This window comes from Chiroxiphia lanceolata, chromosome 19 (assembly GCF_009829145.1).
Source record: "Chiroxiphia lanceolata isolate bChiLan1 chromosome 19, bChiLan1.pri, whole genome shotgun sequence".
Taxonomy (NCBI): Eukaryota; Metazoa; Chordata; class Aves; order Passeriformes; family Pipridae; genus Chiroxiphia; species Chiroxiphia lanceolata.
The window spans coordinates 2,482,271-2,503,608 of NC_045655.1; the positions used below are offsets into that span (position 1 = coordinate 2,482,271).

At 56.7% G+C, this 21,338-nt stretch overlaps 1 protein-coding gene across 2 annotated transcripts in view; it reads right to left on the reverse strand.

Moving 5' to 3' along the window:
• ARHGAP44 (Rho GTPase activating protein 44) overlaps positions 1-15,447 on the reverse strand; it is a 29,686-nt gene extending 14,239 nt beyond the window's left edge. For both annotated transcript variants that reach the window (XM_032707003.1, XM_032707002.1), the window contains exons 1-4: positions 15,312-15,447; positions 2,718-2,757; positions 743-847; positions 570-646 (exon numbers count right to left, since the gene is read on the reverse strand). In XM_032707003.1, the coding sequence (XP_032562894.1) occupies positions 570-646; positions 743-847; positions 2,718-2,757; positions 15,312-15,364 (275 nt within the window). In that variant the 5' untranslated portion in view covers positions 15,365-15,447. The remainder of the gene's footprint in view (positions 1-569; positions 647-742; positions 848-2,717; positions 2,758-15,311) is intronic.
• Between the last annotated feature and the right edge of the window lie 5,891 nt (positions 15,448-21,338).

Consider the following 21,338-nt stretch of genomic DNA (forward strand, 5'->3'; position numbering starts at 1 on the left):
GCAGCCTGTCCTTGGTGGAGGGCTGGAGAGAGGGGGACCGTGGGCTCTGTGGGTGTCAGGAAATCTCATTCCCCATTCCCTAAATATTCTACTAGTTACAGTCTGAAACGGTATGGACTTTGTTAAGAATTATATACATATAGGTACATAGTTTCTTAAGTTATAGATATATTAAGTTACTTAAGATATATATCCACACATAGTTTACATTGTATACTGCATGACCAAAGGACTTTGTTAAGAATTATACACATATATGTACAGTTTCTTAAGTTATGGATATATTAAGTTACTTAAGATATATATATATACACACACACACTTTACATGGTATACTGCATGGCCAAAGGACTCCAGTTCAGGACAAGGAGAAGAAAAAAGGAAACCCCTGCACTAAGGAGCTCACAGGAGCACCCCAGCCCTCCCAAACTGCTGTGAAACCCTCCCTGTTATCCAGCACCACAGATAAGGAACAGCAGCAATTCCTGGCAGCAGCATCCCAGCAGCAGCATCCCAGCACCCCCCCCCAGCAGTGGCAGAGCTCTGGGGCAGCCCCGGGCCCCCCTTACCCCAGCAGGGAGTCATCTCCCAGCACAGCAGATCCCTCCATCAAGCACTGGGCCAGCGTCGTCAGCGGCAGCTTCTTCTGCAAAGAGAGGGGCTGCGTTCCCACCCCGGCACCCTCGGAACCCCCGGAGCCCCCACCCCCCAGGAGCCCCCCTGGAGCCCCTGGAGCCCTCACCGAGCGCTTGTCGGCGTCCACGCCCTGCTGGCCCTGCAGACATGCTGTCAGCTTCTTGTGGGTGCTGTGGGACACCTGCTTCACCAGCTCCAGGCGCTTCTCCACCTGCGGGTGCAGCCGTGTCCATGCCCCGGGAATCCCGCCTGGCCCGGCAGGGACACAGGGGACTCCTGGCTTTGCCATCAGAGTGCTTGGAGTTGTTGCTCCCTTGGATGTGACAGCACCAGAGACCAAAGCCATGGCAGAGCAGAGGTGCTGCTGCCCCACCTGACCCTGGATCTGGAGCAGCCTCCAATGCCCAGTGTCCATCCCCTGCCAAGCCCTGCCCAAACTGGCCAATCACTGAAAATCACCTTATTCACCTCTGAATTGATTAAATTAAGCAATTCATCCCAAAAACTCAGCACGATGAGGCATTAAATGTAAGCAACCAAGATCTGTCGAAAAGCAAAGCTGAGAGATGTGGGGAAAACATGGAAAGCTCAAAATTTGGGGATATAATGTGGAAAAAGAGAAATAGGCTCTAAAGTTGAAAATCTTGGGAAATGATCCAGAGGGAAAAAAAGAAATATTCCCTGCCTGAGCCTGCAGCAAGTCCTTGAGGCAGGAGGCACCTCATGGGAGCCTGGCACTCAGGCTGAGCAATTTTCCATCACTATAGTAATATATATTACTAATAATATATACTATATAATATGTAATAATATATAAATATATAATATAATATAATAATATATAAATATTATATATATTTAACAAATAATAGATTTTCAGGATGTGGAGCAGTCTCTGTCCTCCTTGCAGCATATATATGTTCCTTTCAACATACACATGGACATGTATATATATAAAATTATATATATATAAATTATATATATTATATATACACACATTTGTGTATATGTTGGAAAGAAGGGTCATGTATGATGGTCATGTGGGTGGGCACCCATCTAAATAAGCCAAACTGGAGTTAATTAGATAAAGACCCCTGCAAACAACACTGGTCCTTTGGGAGACACCTGGACAGGGTGGCACCGACCACCCTCCCTACTGAATTATCACCCAAAGATGTAAAAATCCCCTGTGTCACATTGTTGGAGCCAGAGATGTTCCAAGGGCTGGAGGAGAGAAGGTTCCAGGGAGACCTTAGAGCCTCTTCTAGTGCCTAAAGGGGCTCCAAGAGAGCTGGAGAGGGACTTGGGACAAGGGCCTGGAGGACAGGAAAAGGGGGAAGGGTTTCACACTGACAGAGAGCAGGGTTAGATGGGATATTGGGAAGAAATTCCTCCCTGTGAGGGTGGGGAGGCCCTGGCACAGGTTGCCCAGAGAAGCTGTGGCTGCCCCATCCCTGGAAGTGTCCAGGGCCAGGATAGATGGGGCTTGGAGCAACCTGGGCTGGTGGAAGGTGTCCCTGCCCATGGCAGGGGGTGGAATGAGTTGATCTGTCAAGTCCCAACCCAAACCACTCCATGATTCCATGAATTTGGTGACAGATTTGTGAATTCACATCCCTTTGCTGGCACTTTCCCTCCCGGGGCATGCAGGAAGCCAGGACACATGACCTGGGCATCACAGCTGCTAATCCAGGCACCACGGGAGGCTGAAATCACCCAACCCATCAGCTTTGGGAACCATCCCCTGCTGTCACATGTCCCTTCCCCAGGGCAGGATACGGGGAACAGGCGCCCACAATCTGGCTGGCTGGATCAGGTTGCCATCCTGGCAGAGACAAGACTGGATCCGATTCCAGCTGACCTGGAAACCAGGCTGGGAAAGGGCCAGGAGGCACGTGGGAGGGAGACACTGCTGCTTCCCACGCTCCCAGCCCCCTCCTCCTCCTCCCAGCCCGTCTCATTCCTGTGGGATGCTGCAGCACAGACTGACACGGAGCTGCTGACCCATCCAGCACCCAGAGGTGGGTGCCCAGGCACCCATGGACACCTGGGAATGGGTCAGACCTCTCAGAGGACCTCACCTGCAGGAGATCTTCGCTCAACACTTCAGTCTTCTCAGCTCTGCAAGACAAGAAAGAAGTCAAAGCTTTGGTGAGGGGTCTGGCACACGTGGCAGTGCCCGGCTGCACACCATGTACACCCGGAATGTGCTTTTCCATTGGGATGCAGGTGGTGATTTAAGGATCTCTGGTCTCATCAGCTATCGGCTCATCTCCTAAAGAAGCAAAGGAACCACGTCCAAAGCCTTTTAGAGAGTGTAAATCAGAGAATCACAGAATGGTTTGGGTTGGAAAGGAGCTCTTGGTGGCTCCCTGCCATGTACCACACCAATTTAGGGTCCACCGCTGATCTCCCACTTATTTTTCCATCATCCCCAGCGAAAGAGGGGTGCTAAATTCCCAGAAGGAAGCAGACAGTGCTGCAGAAGGAGGAAAGCAGCTCCCTGGGCTCTGCACACCCTCAGCACTGAGGGTTCCAAGGACACGGCCCGTCCGCACGGCTGAGCCTCCTCGGAGCGACGCAGCCACTGGATCTGAGGCAGCAGCTGCTGCCCGAGGCCTGGCCAGAACCCTTCCTGCTGCCCACTGGGGACGGATTTACCGCTCCAGAGCCCGTGTCATCCTCTGTCTATGCTAGTGAGGAGCGCTGGGGATGCAGAAGGAGACACAAACCCACCATCCCCGGCCTCCCGTGCACCCGCAGCATCCTGCCCGCAGAGCCCGCGGCTGCTCCGCACCACATCTGCTCAGGCTCATTTAAAACATCACACTCCGGATCATTTATTCATTTTCCCAGGGTTTTTAACAATGTCAGGGCATCGTCTCGCTTGGAAAAATGAGCTCTGTCAAGATGTGCTGAGGCAGAGCTGTGATTCAGCCAATTAGTCCCTAAAGGTTCGTTAACTAACAGCAAAAGCTTGGTGCTCTCATCGCTTAAAAAACACCTTTATTTCCTGAGCCCTGGTCTCTTTCTGCCATCCAAGGTGGTTTCTCAGGTTGGAAAGATGGAGGGAATTATTGAAACAGTGGAAATAAGGAGCAAACACAGGCAGAGCAAGGTTCAGAGAGCGAGCCTGGCACGGCAGCAGCTCATCCACAAATACACCACCAAAGCCTTTTAGAAAGTGTAAATCACAGAATCCCAGAATAGTTTGGGTTGGAAGGGACCTTAAAGCTCATCTTGTTCCACCCCCTGCCATGGGCAGGGACACCTTCCACTAGCCCAGGTTGCTCCAAGCCCCGTCCAACCTGGCCTTGGACACTTCCAGGGATGGGGCAGCCACAGCTTCTCTGGGCAACCTGTGCCAGGGCCTCACCAAATCAACTGCATTACATCTACTTTGTGTATTAAAGCTGTCCCAGCATCCGATTTAAATTGGTTTAAAAAGAAATAAATTTTAAAAACCCTATTTATTTTAACTGGGGGAAAAAGGGATTTAAAGAAACATATTTAAATGAACATCTCTAAGAAGCAAAAGTGATGTGCTGCTTGCCCGGGAGCAAGAGCTGATCAGCTTCTCCTCCTCTTCTGGAAATCACCTTTACTTTATTTAGACAGGCCTGGAAACGCTACAGAATTAGCACAAACAGGGAAAAAAGCAGCAAACATTCACCAGCACAGACACAACGGCCGTTCCTGCTCCCCCGCCCGGCTCGGGATATATTTAGCATCCCAAAGGAGTGGGAGGTGACAGCGAGTCAGGTGAGCGCTGCACAGCCACAGGCAGGCACTGCCAGTGCACGTCCCTGCTGCTGCCTCGGAACCCCAGGAATCCTTTCTAAACTTTAACGTTAGAAGTGATTTTTATTTTTCACGTGTTTTCTCCTCTTCCAGCCAGGCTGGGGGATGGGATTTGCACATCCCATGGTCCTGCACTGCCAGGTTTCTCTCCCAGCAGCCACAAGCCAACCTGTGCTACAATTTGATGTGTATTTTGGAAACAGAAAGTGATGATTCAAACGGAGTAACAAAAATCTGGCCTTGATCTACTTTTAAACACATCCTCAGTGTGAGAAACCCCAGCGGCTTTAATGGAGAGCAACCCCCTGGCACAGCCCCCCATGCACATTCCAGGATGCTCAAGCAGGTTGGGGAACCCGCCAGTGATTAAGTCGGCATTAAAAAGGGGAAAAAAACAGGCTGCAGCATTTTATGGGTGGGAATAATCAAAGAGGCTGTTGGAGCTGCTCAGCACAGCTGCCCAGGGCCATGGCAGAGCGATGGGCACACAGCAGGAGCAGGGCTTTCCCTGCCTTATTTTGTCATCTGTGGGAGCTGGGATGCTTTCCACAGAATCACAGAATCAACCAGGTTGGAAAAGCCCTCTGAGATCATCCAGTCCAACCCATGACCCAACCCCACCTTGTCACCCAGACCATGGCACTGATGCCACATCCAGGCTCTGCTCAAACACCTCCAGGGTCAGTGACTGCACCCCCTCCCTGGGCAGCCCATTCCAAGGGCTGATCCCTCCCTCTGGGAAGAACTTCTTCCCAATGTCCAACCTAAACCTGCCCTGGTGCAGCTCAAGGCTGTGCCCTCTTGTCCTACTGCTGGTTCCTGGCAGCAGAGCCTGACCCCCCCGGCTCCCCCCTCCTGTCAGGGAGCTGCAGAGAGTGAGAAGGTCTCCCCTGAGCCTCCTCCTCTCCAGGCTGAGCCCCCCCAGCTCCCTCAGCTGCTCCTCACAGCACTTGTGCTCCAGACCCTTTCCCAGCCTCATTGCCCTTCTCTGGACCTGCTCCAGCCCCTCCATGTCCTTCCTGAACTGAGGGCCCAGAGCTGGACACAGGTGAGGCCTCAGCAGTGCCCAGTCCAGGGGCAGAATCACTTCCCCTGCCCTGCTGCTTGTGATGGGGATGGGGGTCCCTGTGTGGCCTTGGGGACACGCCACAGCCACTCAGGCTGCAGTGGATGGGGGTTGGTCATGGCAGTGGGAGCCAGGTCCCACATCCTGCCAGTGCTGGGCACCAGCATCCAGAGCCAGGAATCATCCTGCTCCCACACTGTGGCTGCCCCAGCGAGGTAGAACACGGCCCCAGGAGCCACCACAGGGTGTTTTTCCACAGCCAAAACTGGGGACAAGTCTCCTTCCCCAGGCCACCTGGATCCTATAGGTGATGCCACCAGCAGGCACCACAAAGAGCTCCAGCTGCAAAGCCTGGCCCTGGGATGCACCAAAAAAATACAAGTAATGCCCCCCAGAGCAAGTCTCTGTACTTGTCCTGCTGGCAGCACTCTGGAACCTACAAATCATCTCCAGGAGCACCAGAACCGAGTGGCACCTCCAAACCCCCAGCACACCCAGCCCAAGCTCCACGTGGCCATTTAATGTGTAAAAGCTAAAAATTAACATCATCCCACTCCCCTGACATCGCCCTGCGCTCCAGCTCCGTGCTGCTAATGCCTCCAGGAAAAATCCCATTATATCCCTTACGTTTCTAACGTTAAATAGTTTTCAGCCTAAAGTTAATGCGGTTTTACAGGAGCTTATATGGTTTTATGAGCCATCCTGTGAGCCTGAAGCAAGTGATGCTCAGAGGCAAATGCACACCCTGCCTGGGAGCAGCCAGGGAGATGAGACTGTCCTGCACGTCCCTGGCTCCATCCTGCCTGCCTTGGAGGGTATTTTTTGGGTGCTGAGCCCTTGATCAACATCAGAGATGCTCAAGGAGACCCCAGTGCCACCTCTTTGGTACCCAGGGATTTCCCTGGGGCACCCAGTGGCATTTTCTGGAGCAGTGGGATGGCAGCACCTCCCTGGGATTTCGGCAAAGCAACTCCAGCAGGCTCAGCCCTGAGCATCTCCAGAGCCCTGAGCATCTCCACTCAGCTCAACAAACCCTGTTTGGTGCTTTCTTCTCCCTTCCATACTGTGCTCCAAGCAATGCCCCACTCAAGGATGGGTGAGGGTCCCTGTGCCTTCCACAAACTCTCTCGCCTTGGCTTCCCATCCCCAGGGAGAACTACTTGCCAAAACCTTCTGGATTCAGGAGCCCCAGCTCCCAGCTTAGTTTCCAGAGCTGAGTTCAGACCCTGTGGGACTTTGGAGCCCAAAGCACAAAAGCACTTCTGAAATCACAGTGCTGCAGAAACCCCAAAGGGGGATCAGTCTGTATGTGACTGATGCTGGGAAACGTGTCTGGCTCCAGCAGAGATGCCCTCCCTGTTCCAGCCTGGCATCTTGATCCCAACCAAGGAAACCCCCAGCCCCTCCAGGCACACCTGAACCCATCCCCAGCACCTCTCAGTTCCTCCACAGCACCCCCCAAAGACCTTCCTCAGCAACTCTCAGCCCTTCCTGACATCCCCCAGTCCATCCTCAGCACCCCCCAGTTCCTCCCCAGCAAGCCCCCAGCCTATCCCCAGCAGCCCACCATCCTTCACCCATACCTGCCACGCCCCAGTCCATCCCCAGCACACCCCCAGTCCATTCCCAGAACACCCCTCAGCCCATCCCATTCCCCCCAGCCCCACCTGGCACCCCCCAGTTCCTCCCCAGCACCCCCAATCCATCCCAGCCCGCTCCGTGCCCCATTCCTGGGGTCAAAGAGATCCCTGAATTCCATCTCTGCCGTAGGCTGACGGTCACCCCAATCCCAAAGGACACCAGGACCTGCCCAGGCCCACAGGAGGCAGCTGAGCTCCTGCCTGCACAAACCCATCTCCTTCCCAAATTGCTATCAAAGCAATTCATGGGGGTTCCAGAGCCCCCACAACGGGGAGCAGAGGGACCCAGACTCCCACACCCTGGGGTACATCAGTCCCCCTCCCTCACACCCTGGCAGAGTTCAGGGCCCATCTGTGCCTACCCTAAAACCCCAGGTCCCAAACAGACCACACAGGTCTGGTGTGTGGGAAGGGGTGATCCGGTGGCTGCAGCTCCCATACATCAGAGCAGGCAGCTGGCGGCAGCAGCAAAACGTCCTCTGGGCACCAGTTTAAGCCAGGACCAGCTCTGGACCATCCTTTACACCCATTTAATTCCATCCCCATGTGTCCCAGGGTGAGTCCCCAGGGCTCCTGTGCTGGGTCACGACTTCCCCAGGGAACCAGAGACGGTGGGTTTTGACCATGCAAGGCGTCCTGAGCAAAGAACAGCACCCAAGGCAGGGGTGCAGGGACCCCCAATTTCCCTGGCTGGTCTCTAATCCCCCAAAACTTCATGCCATACGAGTTCCATGCATCCTGTGGGAGCATCCCTTGGAGAGGCAGCCGGCAGCACCAGCTCTCAATGCTTTCTTTCCTCTTTCCTTTCAGCAAACAAAAGCCTGCTCCTCCCCTTCCCCTCCAGGTTTCCAGCACCCCGGGGCTGTTTTTCCCAGCACAGACTCAGGCACTCCTCAGCCAGCACCCAGACACTCAGTCCCTGCAAGCAGCTGGGAGGAAAAAGGACAATTAATACAGAGACTTAAAGCAAACGAGCGGGGGATGCAGCCACTGTGTGGTCAGGCATTGGCTCCTGCAAAAACTAATTGCTGCCAGCAGAAATCAACACCAATCAAGCAAATTATGTTGATTCCCACATAAATACATGACTTTCCAGCGCCTTGACCTGGGGAGGTACAGCAGAGTCAGTGCTTCCCCAGAGCATCTGCTGATGCCAGACAACTCCTTCTGGCTGGACTGTCCATCACCAGTGCCCACCCCTGTCCCTGCCACTGTCCCCCTCTGATGCTCCAACCACCTGAGACAAGGAGCTGCCGGCCTGGGATTTGACCCTGAGCCAGCAAAACTCCAAACACAACAAGGATTTCATGGCAATATTATCTCTGAGAGGGAAAAGCATCATGCCTGGCTGGTGGGCAGAGCTTCACCCGGCATGGGGACAGCAGGAGCAAGGATGCATCTCCAGAGGCACAGCGTGTCTGCCTTGAGGACCCTCTCACCCACCTTTCCTGCCCAAAATACCCCTTTCACCCCATCCCTGGCCACCCCTCCCTGCAGTCTGCCCATAAATATTTAATCACTATTTAATTACCAACGCTGATTCCCCCGATTTCTCCTTGCTCCAGCCTATAAGTAACCTCCTGGCTGAGGGCAGGAGAGGGAGACATGAGGACCCAGCCAAGGCCGTCCCATGCCGGCAGCGTTCACTCCCATGGGTGGGTCTGCCCCGCACCCCACGCAGCTGTGGGGTCAGTGCCCGGCTCCATCCTGGTCTTGCCACATCTCCCTGTGGTGCTGCTGCACCTTCCTGGTACCTGTGGGAAAATTCCAGGTCCTGCAGCCCCCCAAGCCCAGAGGGTGAGGCTGGTGAGGTTGGCGAGGTGAGGTTCAACCACGCAACTCGGATAAACCACTGAGGATCCACTGCATGTGCCAGAGGGGGAGGAAGCTCCTTGGTTGTCATCCAGGAAACCCCTGGAAGCGCCGGGCACTGCAATCCAGGCTGGATTCTGTTCCAAGGACCGCGCTGTCCTCAGCTTCTGTCGCCACCTGAGCTCTGCTGGCCACCACATCCCTGGGGACACACGATCCAGCGGTTCATAACCAGGATCTGCCGAGCCCAAATGGAGCTGAGGATTCTTCCCGGTGCCTTTTTAGCAGGCAAAGAAGCAAAACATCAAATATTATATCCTCAAATCGCTGCGTCAGATCCCTCAGGGAGAAACTCCCGACGGCAACATCCAGTGAGACGCAGTGAGACGGCCCCGCTGCCGCCTCCTCCAGCACTCCCTGGGCTGGTCCTGCCCGTGGGTGACACGCTGTGACAGTCCCCATGTCCCAGACCTGCACCTGAAGGCAGTGATGTCCACCCAGCAGTCCCAGTGCCAGGGCTCAGCCCCTGGCAGCTTGCCCGCCTTTGGCCGAGCCAGGCTGGAAAAAGCAGGATGACACAGGCAGGGAAGGCTGGTCCAGCTTTCCATCATCCTTCTGCCCACAGCTGGGAAAACCAAAGGAATCAAAGCAAAATGGGGGACAGAGTTTTAAAGGCAAGACTCCTCCTCATCTCCTGCCCTTCTCCCAGCTGTGAGCTCTCTGTGTCTTCAGCACAGGATGTAGGAAGCTCCTGGCTCCTGGCACATCCCGCCCTGGGGTCGCATCCTGACCGGGCTTTGATCCTGATTTAGAAATCATGGAGAAGCCCCTGCAGAGCGAAGAGCCCTGAGGCTGCTGGAGTAGGGACAAAACCTTCAGCCTGCTCCATGAATATTCCAGTTTGCTGGAGCTGCTGCCTGGTGAGGAGGATAAAAATATCCCCAGGGCTGCGGGGATGCTGCGGCAGGGCCAAAATTCCCAGGGGGTCTGCTGACAGAGAGTCACTGGCACCCAAAGTGCAGATGGGGGAGCCCAGCTATTAAGGGTGTTGCTCCCTCCTGCAAATCCCATCGGAAGAAATCCCAGGTGGTGCTTCCATTCCCTCTGTCCTTGTTTGTACAAGCGGAATAAAATGTCCTTATTTCTTGCCGAATATTCTTGCTGCACCAAGAATAAACCCTCAGTGTTTAGAGGCTTTGTACTGATGTGCAAGTGCTGGTGCTGGGAAAAACATCTGCCCTGAGAGCCACCAAAGTGCCATCCAGACCAAAATGCCACAGCTTCCCCCCCCCCCCCCAGGAATGGGAATACAGAGTGAGATGTTCAGGAAGGACTAGGAGGAAAAATCCAACCCCTCCAAGCTGCTGCCATGATCCCTGGTGTCCTCCATGCCCACTGTGCTGTTTGGGAACCCAGCTGCACGTGGCTGCAAGTGCCTGTTTTAATCCCAAAGGAAAAAACCTCCATATTGAGCCAATTCTGGAAAATTCACAGGGCTGTTTGGGCCGCTGGAGTGGGTGGCAACACCCTCGTGCCATCACCCCATCACCTCAGAGCCAGGGTGGAGCTCCCACCAGATCAGTCCCTGATGGGATGGATAAATAAACACAAATAAAAATGAAAGCACTTTGCAAGAAACAACCTCAGAGTGTTTTACAGCCACTTATTGATTTCTCTTCTCTTTCCTTTTTCCAGCCCATGGAGATAAATATTATGGCCCTTTTCAGACTGGGTACAACAATTGTCCCCAAGGTCGGGTACCAAGCACAGGCTGGGCTGGGCTGAGCATCCCCAGCTCTTTCTATTAGTGAAATGACCAAAACAAAATAAAACAAAGTAAACCAGAGTAAAATAAAATAAAATAAAATAACATTAAATTAAAATAAAATAATAAAATCAAATAAATACTGTGCTCAGGGCCCAGCAGAGCGTGGGGATGCTCCGGCTGGTCCTGTCACACAAACTGGGCACCCCAGCACCTGAGGGGCTGGTGCTCTCTCCAGGGGAGTCAGGAGGTCCTCACTGGCCCCCTAATGCTGATCTTGACCCTTCCCTGACCCCAAATCCAGTTCTCATCCTTATCCTGATCCTGACCTTAACCTTGACTCTAAACCTAATCCCGACTCTAACCCTTACCTGATCCTAACTATAACCCTGACCCTAACATTAACCTTGACCCTAACTCTAATCCTGACCCAAACCCTCTTTTTGACCCTAATCTTAATCCTGACCCTCATCTTGACCCCAACATTAACCCTGATCCTTGTGGGTGACCCCTGTCCCTTGGCTGCAGATGGTCTCTCACTCCCCCCACCCTAGGGGCAAAGGGTTGCTCCTTCCTGCCTGTCCCCTTCTGGCATCTGACAGATCCATGGAAAGGGTTTTCCCTTCACCTGCCTATTTTCTTCCAGTTTTTACAGAAATTGCACCACCAAAAGTAGGAAAAGCCACCAGGGGTTGGGACTTGGCTCTGCCCAGCCCTCAGGATGGCTGGGCAGATGTCCCTGCTGTCCCCAGTGTCCCCCCAGCCTCCCTGCTGTGTTAGGGGGGGAACCAACGGGATCTTCTGGGAGCTGCTGGGATAAGTGACACAGATACACCAGCTGGATGCCACCACTGCCCCCAAGGCTCCCATCTGCCCCCAAGACACAACCTCCACATGAGCACAGACCCCAGCCCCAGGACAGCATCCACCCTGGTTGACCCCAGCCCCAGACTCAGGGGCACTGTCACTGCAGGGTGATGGTGGCCCACTGGGGTTTGGTGACAAGCAGGAGGGGCCACCCCTCAGACCCCAGAGAGTTATGGTGCAGGTACCCCAGCGAGCCTTTCCCAAGGGAGACAAAACACCAGGGTTCTATTATTCTTCTTTATTTCCACTTATTATTCCTTATTTCCACTTTTATTCCTTATTTCCATCTAGTATTCCTTATTTCTATTAATTATACCTCATTTCCATTAACTGTTCCTCATTTGCACATATTATTCCACATCTGCATGTCTTATTCCACATTTGCACGTGTTATTCCACATTTGCATGTATTATTCCCTACTTCCTTTTATTATTCTCTATTTTCATCTATTGTTCCTTAATCCTATCTATTACTCCTGACTTCCAGCTGTCTGGAGAGGTCTGCTCAGGACTGCACAGTGGGAAGAGGGATAAACATCAGCCCGTGCTCGAGATGGGGACCAGTGGAGCAGGGCTGAGGAAGAGGACGGTCCCCGAGCTCCTGCTGAGCCCTGAGAAGGATCCAGCTGTCCCATCCCAGCAAAGAGGGAGCCGCATTCCCCACATTCATCCCAGCCCGGAGGTTCTGGCAGCAGGGGCAGCTCTGCAGGCAGCCGACGAGCCGGGAACCGCCGGAGCCTCCCACTGCCCGTCACGAGCCGGCGTCGCAGGGAGCCCTAAGAGGATTAGGGGTTTAGCAGCCCCCGGCCGCTGGCCCCGTTCCCTGGGCTGCAGGGAGCCGGCACTGCCCCCGCGTTCCCGGGGGATGCGGGAAGGAGGATGCTCCTCGCCGTGTCAGCGGCACCATTTTGAGGCCGGGCGTGTGCGCGGTGCCCGGCTCACGGCTCCCCGCGGGCGTGGGGGGACGTGGGGACACCCCTCCCGTGCGGGGGGCAGATGTGCCAAACCCCTTCGGAGACACAGCAAACCCCCTCGGGGCGCCCGGAGAGCGAACCTGGAGAAAATCACACGTTCTGTCCCCAGACCAGCCTCCTACTGCTGCTCCCCCAGGGGAGGCAAGCGCTGCTCCCTCGGCGCTCCCGCACCACATTCCCACAGCGTGATGCACGGGCCATGTTCCCTGTGCCACCCTCCCACACCACGCTCCCGCACCGTGCTTCCGCACCACATTCCCTGTGCCATGTTCCCTGTGCCATGATCCCACGCCACGCTCCAGCACTGCACTCCCGCACCACATTCCCTGTACTGTGATCCCACACCACATTCCCTGTGCCATGTTCCCCGTGCCATGATCCCGTGCCATGCTCCCACACCACATTCCCTGTGCCATGTTCCCCGTGCCATGATCCCACGCCATGCTCCAGCACTGTACTCCTGCACCACATTCCCTGTGCCATGTTCCCTGTGCCATGTTCCCTGTGCCATGATCCCATGCCACGCTCCCGCACCACATTCCCTGTACTGTGATCCCATGCCATGCTCCCACACCACATTCCCTGTGCCATGTTGCCCGTGCCATGATCCCACGCCACGCTCCAGCAGTGCACTCCCGCACCACATTCCCTGTACTGTGATTCCACACCACGCTCCCACACCACATTCCCACACCGTGCTCCTACCCTATGTTACCACACTGCACTTCTGTACCAGATTCCCACACCATGCTCCCACACCAGATTCCTGGAGCACGCTCCCAAACCACATTCCCTCACCACATTCTTGCACCATGTTCCTGCCACTCTGCTCCCGCACTGTTCCCACACCGCGTTCCCACACCGGATTCCTTCAGCACGCTCCCAAATCACATTCCCACACGTTCCTGCACTGCTGCCACAGCCCCACAGTGGTGCCTGCTGCCATCCCACCCCGTGCCACGTGCCAGCAGCCTGACCCCCAGCCTGGCAATGGGCCCCGAGCTGGCAGGATGTCCCCCCATTGCCATGGGGGACACAGAGAGGGGGATGCAGGGGATGCCAGCGGAAATCCCAAGCCCTCAGATCTGGAAAGGGATGCTGATCCCGATGCTCCGGCTGTGCTGGTGCCCCAGTGCCACCATGGGAAGGAAAAAAATAAACAAATCCTCTCCCTCGCTCCTTTCCCCCCCCTCGCTGCAAAATCTCCAGGAATTACACAACAGGCACGATCAAATCCCGGGCCTGGCCATGCTCCGGCGCACACAGGCACTCCCATGGGCACAGCCCCTTCATCCACACCCTGATGTGGCCCTGGCCCCACAGCCAGCCAGGGGTGCTGGGGGGCAGCACACTGGGGCACCCCACAGCATCGGGGGGTCTGGAGAGAGGGTGTTCCTGCAGCCCGGCCCTGGTACAGGGGATGGGCAGGCAGGGAGCAGTGGGCACAGGGGGCAGGGTGTGGGACAGGGGCAACGGGGGCAGCAGGGCAGGGTGGGTGCAGGGGGTCGGGCAGGGGTTAACAAACAGGCAGGCTGCAGGCAGGGGAAGAGGCAGGGAATGGGTAGGGAGGAGGTGAGGGGTGGGCACAGGGGCAGTGGGGTGGGCAGGGAGCAGTGGGTAAAGGGGGTAGGATGTGGGACAGGGGCAAGGGGGGCAGCAGGGCAGGGTGGGTGCAGTGGGTCAGGCAGGGGTTAACAAACAGGCAGGGTGTGGGGCAAGGGGTGCAAGTGGGGGAGGAGGCAGGGAATGGGCAGGGAGGAGGGGAGGTGGGCATAGGGGCAGTAGGGCAGGCAGGCAGTGGGACAGGCAGGGAGCAGGGAATGGGGCAGGCAAGGATCAGGGCAGGCAGGGAGCAGGGAATGGGGCAAGGTGAGGACAGAGGGTGTCAGGGTGCAGGCAAGGAGCAGGCAAGATGCAGGCAGCAGGGCAAGGGCACACAGGGAGCAGGAAGGCTGTGGGGCAGGCAGGGTGCAAGCTGAGGGACAGGGGCAGTAGGATGGCAGAGTGTGGGTAGGAACAGGGGCAATAGGAAGAGGGCAGGGAGCAGGCAGGGTACAGGAAGGGAGATGGAGCAGTGGGGCTGGCAGGGAGCAGCCAAGGCACAGGATCAGGGGCAGTGGGGCAGGCAGGGAGCAAGGGAGCAGGCAGGGGTAGGGGGTGGCAGGGTACAGGCAGGGAGCAGGCAGGGGAGCAGGTAAGCTGTGGGATTAGGGGCAGTGGGGCAGGCAGGGAGTGGGTATTGTGGAGTGGCACTGGGCAGGCAGGGCACAGGTGGGCTGCAGAATCAGGGCAGTGGGGCAGGCAGGGAGTGGGCAGGGAAGACAGTGCAGGTGGAGAGTGGGATGAGGGCAGTGAGGCTGGCAGAGCACGGACAGAGCAGGAAGCAGGGGCATGGGGAGGGTGCAGGATCAGGTCAGTGGGGCAGACAGAGCACAGGCAGGGCATGGGACTGGGGCAGTGGGGCAGGCAGGGCGCAGGGAGGGTGTTGGGTTGGGGTAGCGGGGCAGGCAGGAACGGGCAGGAGGCAGGCAGGTTGATGGATCGGGGCGGTGGGGCAGGCAGGGAACGGGCAGGTGCGGGTGCGGTGGGGCAGGCGGGACAGGCAGGAGGCAGGCAGGGTGCGGGATGGGGGCGGTGGGTTGGGCAGGGAGCAGGCAGGGTCCGTCCCATCCGCATCCTCATCCCCATCCCCATCCCCAATCCATCCCCGTCCCATCCCCATACCCTTCCCATCCTATCCCCATCCCTACCTGCCCACGGTTCTGGTTGGCGAGCTGGCGCATGCGGTTGAATGCTTCTTCATGGTGGCGGCGGTGCGGGCGGTGCGGGCGGTGCGGGCGGTGCGGGCGGGCAGCGGGGCCGGGGGCCGCGGGCCGCCCCTCCCGCATCCCCGCCCGGCACCGAGCCGGGCCGGGCCGAGCCGAGCCGAGCCGGGCCGAGCGGGCCCCGCCGCCCCTGCGCCGCTCCGCGCCTCCGCCTGCGCTCCGCGCCCCCCGCACCGCCCCGCACCGCCCCCGGCCGCGGCGGCGATGGGAAATGTAGTCCGGGGCCGCCCGCCCCGGCGGGCTCTGCAGGACGGGGAGGGGGTCTTGGAGCGAGTCTAGAGCCGGGCATCCCCCCCGGCATTCCCTGATATCCCCCGACATCCCTGGGCGTGGCCCCAGCGTCCTCCCCGGCATCCCTCAGCATCCCTTGACATGGCCTCGGCATCACCTGGCATCCCCCCGGCATCCCTCTGGCATGCCCCGGCATCACCTGGCGTCCCCTTAGATCCCGTGACACGGCCTCAGCATCTCTCCAACCTCCCCTGCCATCCCCCCGACATCACCTCGGCATCCCTTGGCACGGCCCCAGCATCCCCCAGGATCTCCTGGCATCCTTTGGCATCTCCCCTGGAATTCGCCTAACACCCCCAACACCGCCTCAGCATCCCTTGGCGCGGCTCCAGCATCACTCCGGCACTCCTTGCCAACGCCCGGCTTCCTCCCGCGGCATCGCCCACCTCCGCTCCCTGGAGTCCCCGGGACTGGGAACACTCGGGGCTGGGGCGGGTTTAAACAGCACCTGTCTGGGCAGCGCCGGATGAGCCGGGTTTGGACCCTGCTGCAGACCCGGGCAGGGCAGCAGGAGCCGGTCCCATCTGGGGCACCCCTCTGTCATGCTGCTCTGCGCCCCCCAAGCTCTGCAGACCCCGGGGGAAGCTGGGGGGCTGCTCCCACCTGCCCAGGGCACTGGGCCTCCAAAGGGCTGCTCTGCCCTCGCTGGCATTGCTCCTGGTTTGAAGGACACTTGACTGATTTAGTTGCTCTGGAGCTTCTTGGTGTGGAATAAACAGAATCCGCAGCACTGATCCCTGTGAGGATGTGAAACCTGCTTAGGAAAAACCCCAGTGACAATCCCTGTGGGCAGCTTTATCCTCCTCATCCCAGTCTCCCTGTCCTGCATCTGGATCTGCCCCTCAGGGATGGTCGGAGGCACAGTCCCACCCCGGCAGGGCTGTGAGTGGCTGCTCTCTCCCACAGCAGCAGCCAGGCTCAGGCAGGAGAGCACCAGGGCAGTCCCTGCACCAGGCTGTGAGCTCTGATTTGACTCCCAGACCTTTTCCACATGTCCATGTTTCTCCCTGCTAAAGCAGGGTCAGGAATCCCACGCTTGGATCCTGCAAAGCATCTGCTCCCTCTCCACCCCACCACCCTCATCCTGTCTTCCCGTCTGAAAAATGGAGTTAGAAAGGTGCTCCCAGGACTTTTACAGTCTCTTTTAGGACCAATGGGATTTTACAGTAGTCAGCAGTTCCCATGGGCTGTTGATCATCCCCCCCAAAAAGATGATGGGATGCTGCTGCTGCTATTTTGGTCAGCCCAAACAACCCCTGATGTAGCATTTCCCTGCCAGCTCCAGGATGATGCACCCAGGGAGGGCAAGGACAGATGGGAGAGCATCCCTGGTGGGGGTCTGGGCTGCTGGGGAAGGTGATCTGAGCTGGGGCACCCTGGGACCAGCAGTGAGGAGGATGCTCCAGAGCTCCTACAAGCGTCTGCCACTAAATTTAGCCATTCCCTGAGGGGGCTGAGGTCGGGAACCATGGGCTTGCTGTGATGGAGGGGAAGGTGGCCAAGCTCCCTGGCTGGGCTGGGACACACCAGGAGCAGTCCCAGCAGGAGCTCCAGCTCTGCTCAGCTGCTCCTGGACACCTCCATCCAGCAGAATGGGGGGGAGGGACCTGGGCTCCTGCTGTAGGAACCCAAAGGCTCTGATGATGCCCAGTGTGGGGGCTTTCCCTGGGACTGTGCCCACGGGAGGCTGCGCCCAGGGGGGCCTTTCCTCCCTGTGATGCTGTTGGTGCATCACACCCCACAACCTGCCTTAGGATCCAGGAACATTTTGCAGCCAGGGTGCTCTTGGCATCTCCCCTGGCATCAGCTGGTGCAGCCTCAGCACTTCCTCTACCTCATTTTCCACTCTTAGTTGCACAGTCACAGCAGGATGGAAAAAGGAGATATTTTGTGGGGTGTCTGAGGGTGGAGACAGGGAATTTTGGCTCCTCTGAAGAGGGACAAAGAGCTGCACGGTTCAGAGATGTGGATCTTTGAGGCACTGACAGTGAGATGATGTACAACCTCCCAGTGGAGCAGGAAGGGTCACACTCCTGGACACAACCCTGGGAAAATCCCTCTAGGACACAGTAATGGTGCCCACCTTCTCCTGGCTCAAAGACAGCTTCAAAATACCACATTGGGCTTGAATCTTCTTGTCTTCACCAACACAGTGGTGCCAATAAGGTCAGTCTGACCACCCCAACTTGCCCGTGGCTTTAATCCTCCCTCATCATGCAAACAGTGACAGGGCTGTCCCTGCCACCCACTCCCAGCATCTCGGTGCTGTTGAAGCTCCAAGATCTGATAGCATTGGCCCAGATGGGTCAAAACAAATTAGCATCAGAGCAGCCCATTTCAGTGGAAAACCCTCTGACAGTCCAGAGCCCTGACGTGAGCCGGGCTGGCCCCGCCGTCCCCACCCGCAGGTGCAGTGCAGGCTCCTCCTGACCCACATCCCTCCCTCCCTCCCTCCGTGACCCGACCTGCTCCCCAGACACGTCACAGGCAGATGTCACAGCCCACCCCGCCTCTTGTCAGGGTTTGGTGGGCACTGTGGTGTGGAGGTACCAGGAGCCACAGCCCCCACTGTGCTGCTGACAGCCTGGGATGCTCTCCCAGCAGTGATGAAGATCTTGGCCTTCCTGCAGCTGATAAGTTCCCTGTGAAAGGGCTTTAATCATATTTCCCTGTTTTCTGTTCCAGGAGGCAGAGATAATGAGGGGCAGGAGGGAAATGGTGCCTGCAATCCCTGCAGCAGGAAAACAGGAGGAAAGGGAGGCGAGGAGCTGGCAGTGGGGTCCCATCCCTTGTCCCTGGGTTGGTGGGCACCCACCTGCCTGGGTGAGCCTGTCCAAACCCGGCTGGCACCCACTGTCCTGTGACCAAATGCCTGCTCTGTCCTGGCTGAGCTGCTGCTGGAGCACAAGCCCTCACCCTCTGCAGGATTCCATTCCATATCACCATTCCCCGAGCACCAGGAGGCACCAGGCTCTCCACTCTCTCCTTTATTAGTCCCGTGCAAGTGTAAATAATCATTTGGGCACCGAGAAGGAGCAAATTCCCAAGCAGCAGGGCTCGCTGTGATGCCCTGCCTGGGCGGCTGCAGCCTCCCTCTCCTCCCCGTTCCCGCTTGGATTTGGCTGCAGTGCCTGGCACAGGGCCGTGCCCCCAGGAAGGGCAGCTCTGCTCCACCTGCCATCTGCTCCCCTGGCTCTGTGTGCCCGTCCCACCGTGTGGCATATGGCACTGGAGCTGCCCCTTTCTGGACAGGTAAGGAGCGATGATGCCACTCGGGGCCGTGCTGGTGGCCCCAGTGAAGGGTCCGGCTCCCTCCCTGCCACACAGACCCCGGGGGTTAAATCCCCTGGGACAGGGGACCTGGCTGATGCTGGAGGAGGTGCAGAGGTGGCCAGAGCCCCTTGTCCCCAACCCAAAGCCCTCTGGGCCAGATGAAGGGAGCACAAACCACAGGGAGCCCCACTCTGCCTTCTGTGGGCTCCAAGCCCAAACCCCAGGACCCGGCACCTATTGCAGAACTGCAGAGGAAGGTGTTTCACTCCCAGCTGGAAAACCCCAGCGGAGGAGCTCCTGATCCCCAGGGAAGATGTCCCATCCACAGGGACATGGTGTCAGTGCCAAGTCACCAGCTCAGATCCCGGGGTGCATCTCTCCCAGAGGTACTTGGGAGGGTGTGATCATCCCTCTCCGTTGTGCCAAGTGCAAGTGCTGTTTTTTCCCCATTCTTGGAATTAGCACATTTTGATGGGGTTTATGGCCATGGTAAATACACACACATGGAGCAAAGGAGCAGCGTGCCCTGGGTGAGGACACAGAGTGATTGCAAGGCAGCAGAGGAGAAGGGGGGGATTCTTTTCTCCACTCCATAATTATTGCAGAAAGGTGAACAGCAGGATGGGAAGGTTTCAGGGCAGTGCAGCTGTTCTAAGACATGTGTTTTACATCCTTCAGATGATTTTTGTAACAACTTCCCAGCATCCTGCTGGGATGCCCATCTCACCAACAGGGAAAATGGGAGCATGCTAAAGCTCAGCTCATTTTCCATGAGCACAGTGCAAGATTTGCCCTCTCCAAACACTGTTTAAAGACTGAGCCACGTTTATGGAGAACTGGGAGCGGGATCCTGGTCCCAGTAGGAGCGAGGGTTCAAGGGGAGCAGCAGGATCTTTTCCTGGAGCAATTCAGATTGTGGAATTGCACCCCTTGTCCATAATCCAGACCCACCACAAGCAGCACAGACAAAGAAGCCCCTGCTGCAGCCAGCCCTGCTCTCCAGGGAATTACAGGAGGGATAAATGTACTTAAGCAAGTAGGGGCTGTATGGGAAGGGGCTGGTGCAGCTGTAAGTCCACCACGGCCTCCCCTCACTCCTCACACATGGAATGGGTGGTGTGGGGAAGCAGGGGGAGGATTAGAAATTAAAATGCTTTCAGGAAGTTTAATCATATTTTTCAGTTCAATCACAAATGTGGTGCTGGAGATCATTCCCTGTGGTGGTGATGGATTTCCACCACAGGTGGTTCCTCCAGCTTGTCTGATTCCCAGTGTGGCAGCAGGGCTGTGCCTGTGGAGCAGGACCCAGCCAAGTGTCAATAGACATCTGGGCTGTCTCCACACCACAGGGCCAAGTGAGCTTCAGGGCATGTCCACCTTTGATGTGCATCCCTTTGAAGAGGGATGGATCCTGCAGGCACTTCAAACAGAGCCTCCATTCCTTTGCCTTCTGTGCAAACTCTGATTAAGGGGCAGAACGTCTGTCTCTCTTTTTACTCCTGAATCCAAATGAACTCTGGCAGCCCCTGATTAACCACTGCCCTTCCCATGGCTGTTCCCAGTGCTGGGATTGTGCTCTGCTTTGCCACCACTGTCCACATCACCCACTGCTGACAACCTATTAAAATTAAAACCTTGCTGGACCAGAAGCTGTTGGCCCTGAGATAGTCGTGGTTGACCCAAGTTGGCCATTGTTGACCTCCTGTTGGCTTCTGGCTCCTCATCAGCCACTGATGATGCTTTGCTGGCCACTGCTTTGCCCATGTCTCACCAGGAGAAAGCTCTGGGCCCAAACAAAACACGCTTTATTGCCGAGACAAATCAAACTCTGCCTCTCCCACTCGCTGGGGCAGATCAGGGTTGGCCGATGGTGTAAACTGGATTTCTTGAGGCATCCCACAGCAAACCCCAGAAACGACCCCCAGGAGTGTGACAGGGGCTTTAGCATCACACTGCCATGGAGCTGCAGCACAGTGAGAGGGGATGACAGTGATGACAAATGACATAATTACGGCCAGGCTCCGCCGCAGCGAGTTCTGCTGCATTATTAAGAGCAACCAAAAATACTCCCAGCTTAGTCATGAGCTGGCCTGGGCCATGCAGTGAAAGGCTGCTGGGGCTGCCTCACCCTGGGCTGGTAGAGGGGGAAAGAGGGAGAGACTGAAATGCTTTGCAGCCGTGTTTACTCATCCTTCATTCCTCATGGAAGAGGCCCCCGGGTGAGCGGAGCACCTCAGAGGCTTTGGGATGCTGACAGGGGAAAATGGCATTAGGATAACATTAATTGCCTTAGTGGAAGTGTAACAGCTTAGTCTAAGCCAGCAGAGCTGAAGCAAAACATGGGATCAGGGAAACCTGTGGGTGTAGCTTTGCTTCCTGCCCAAGGTG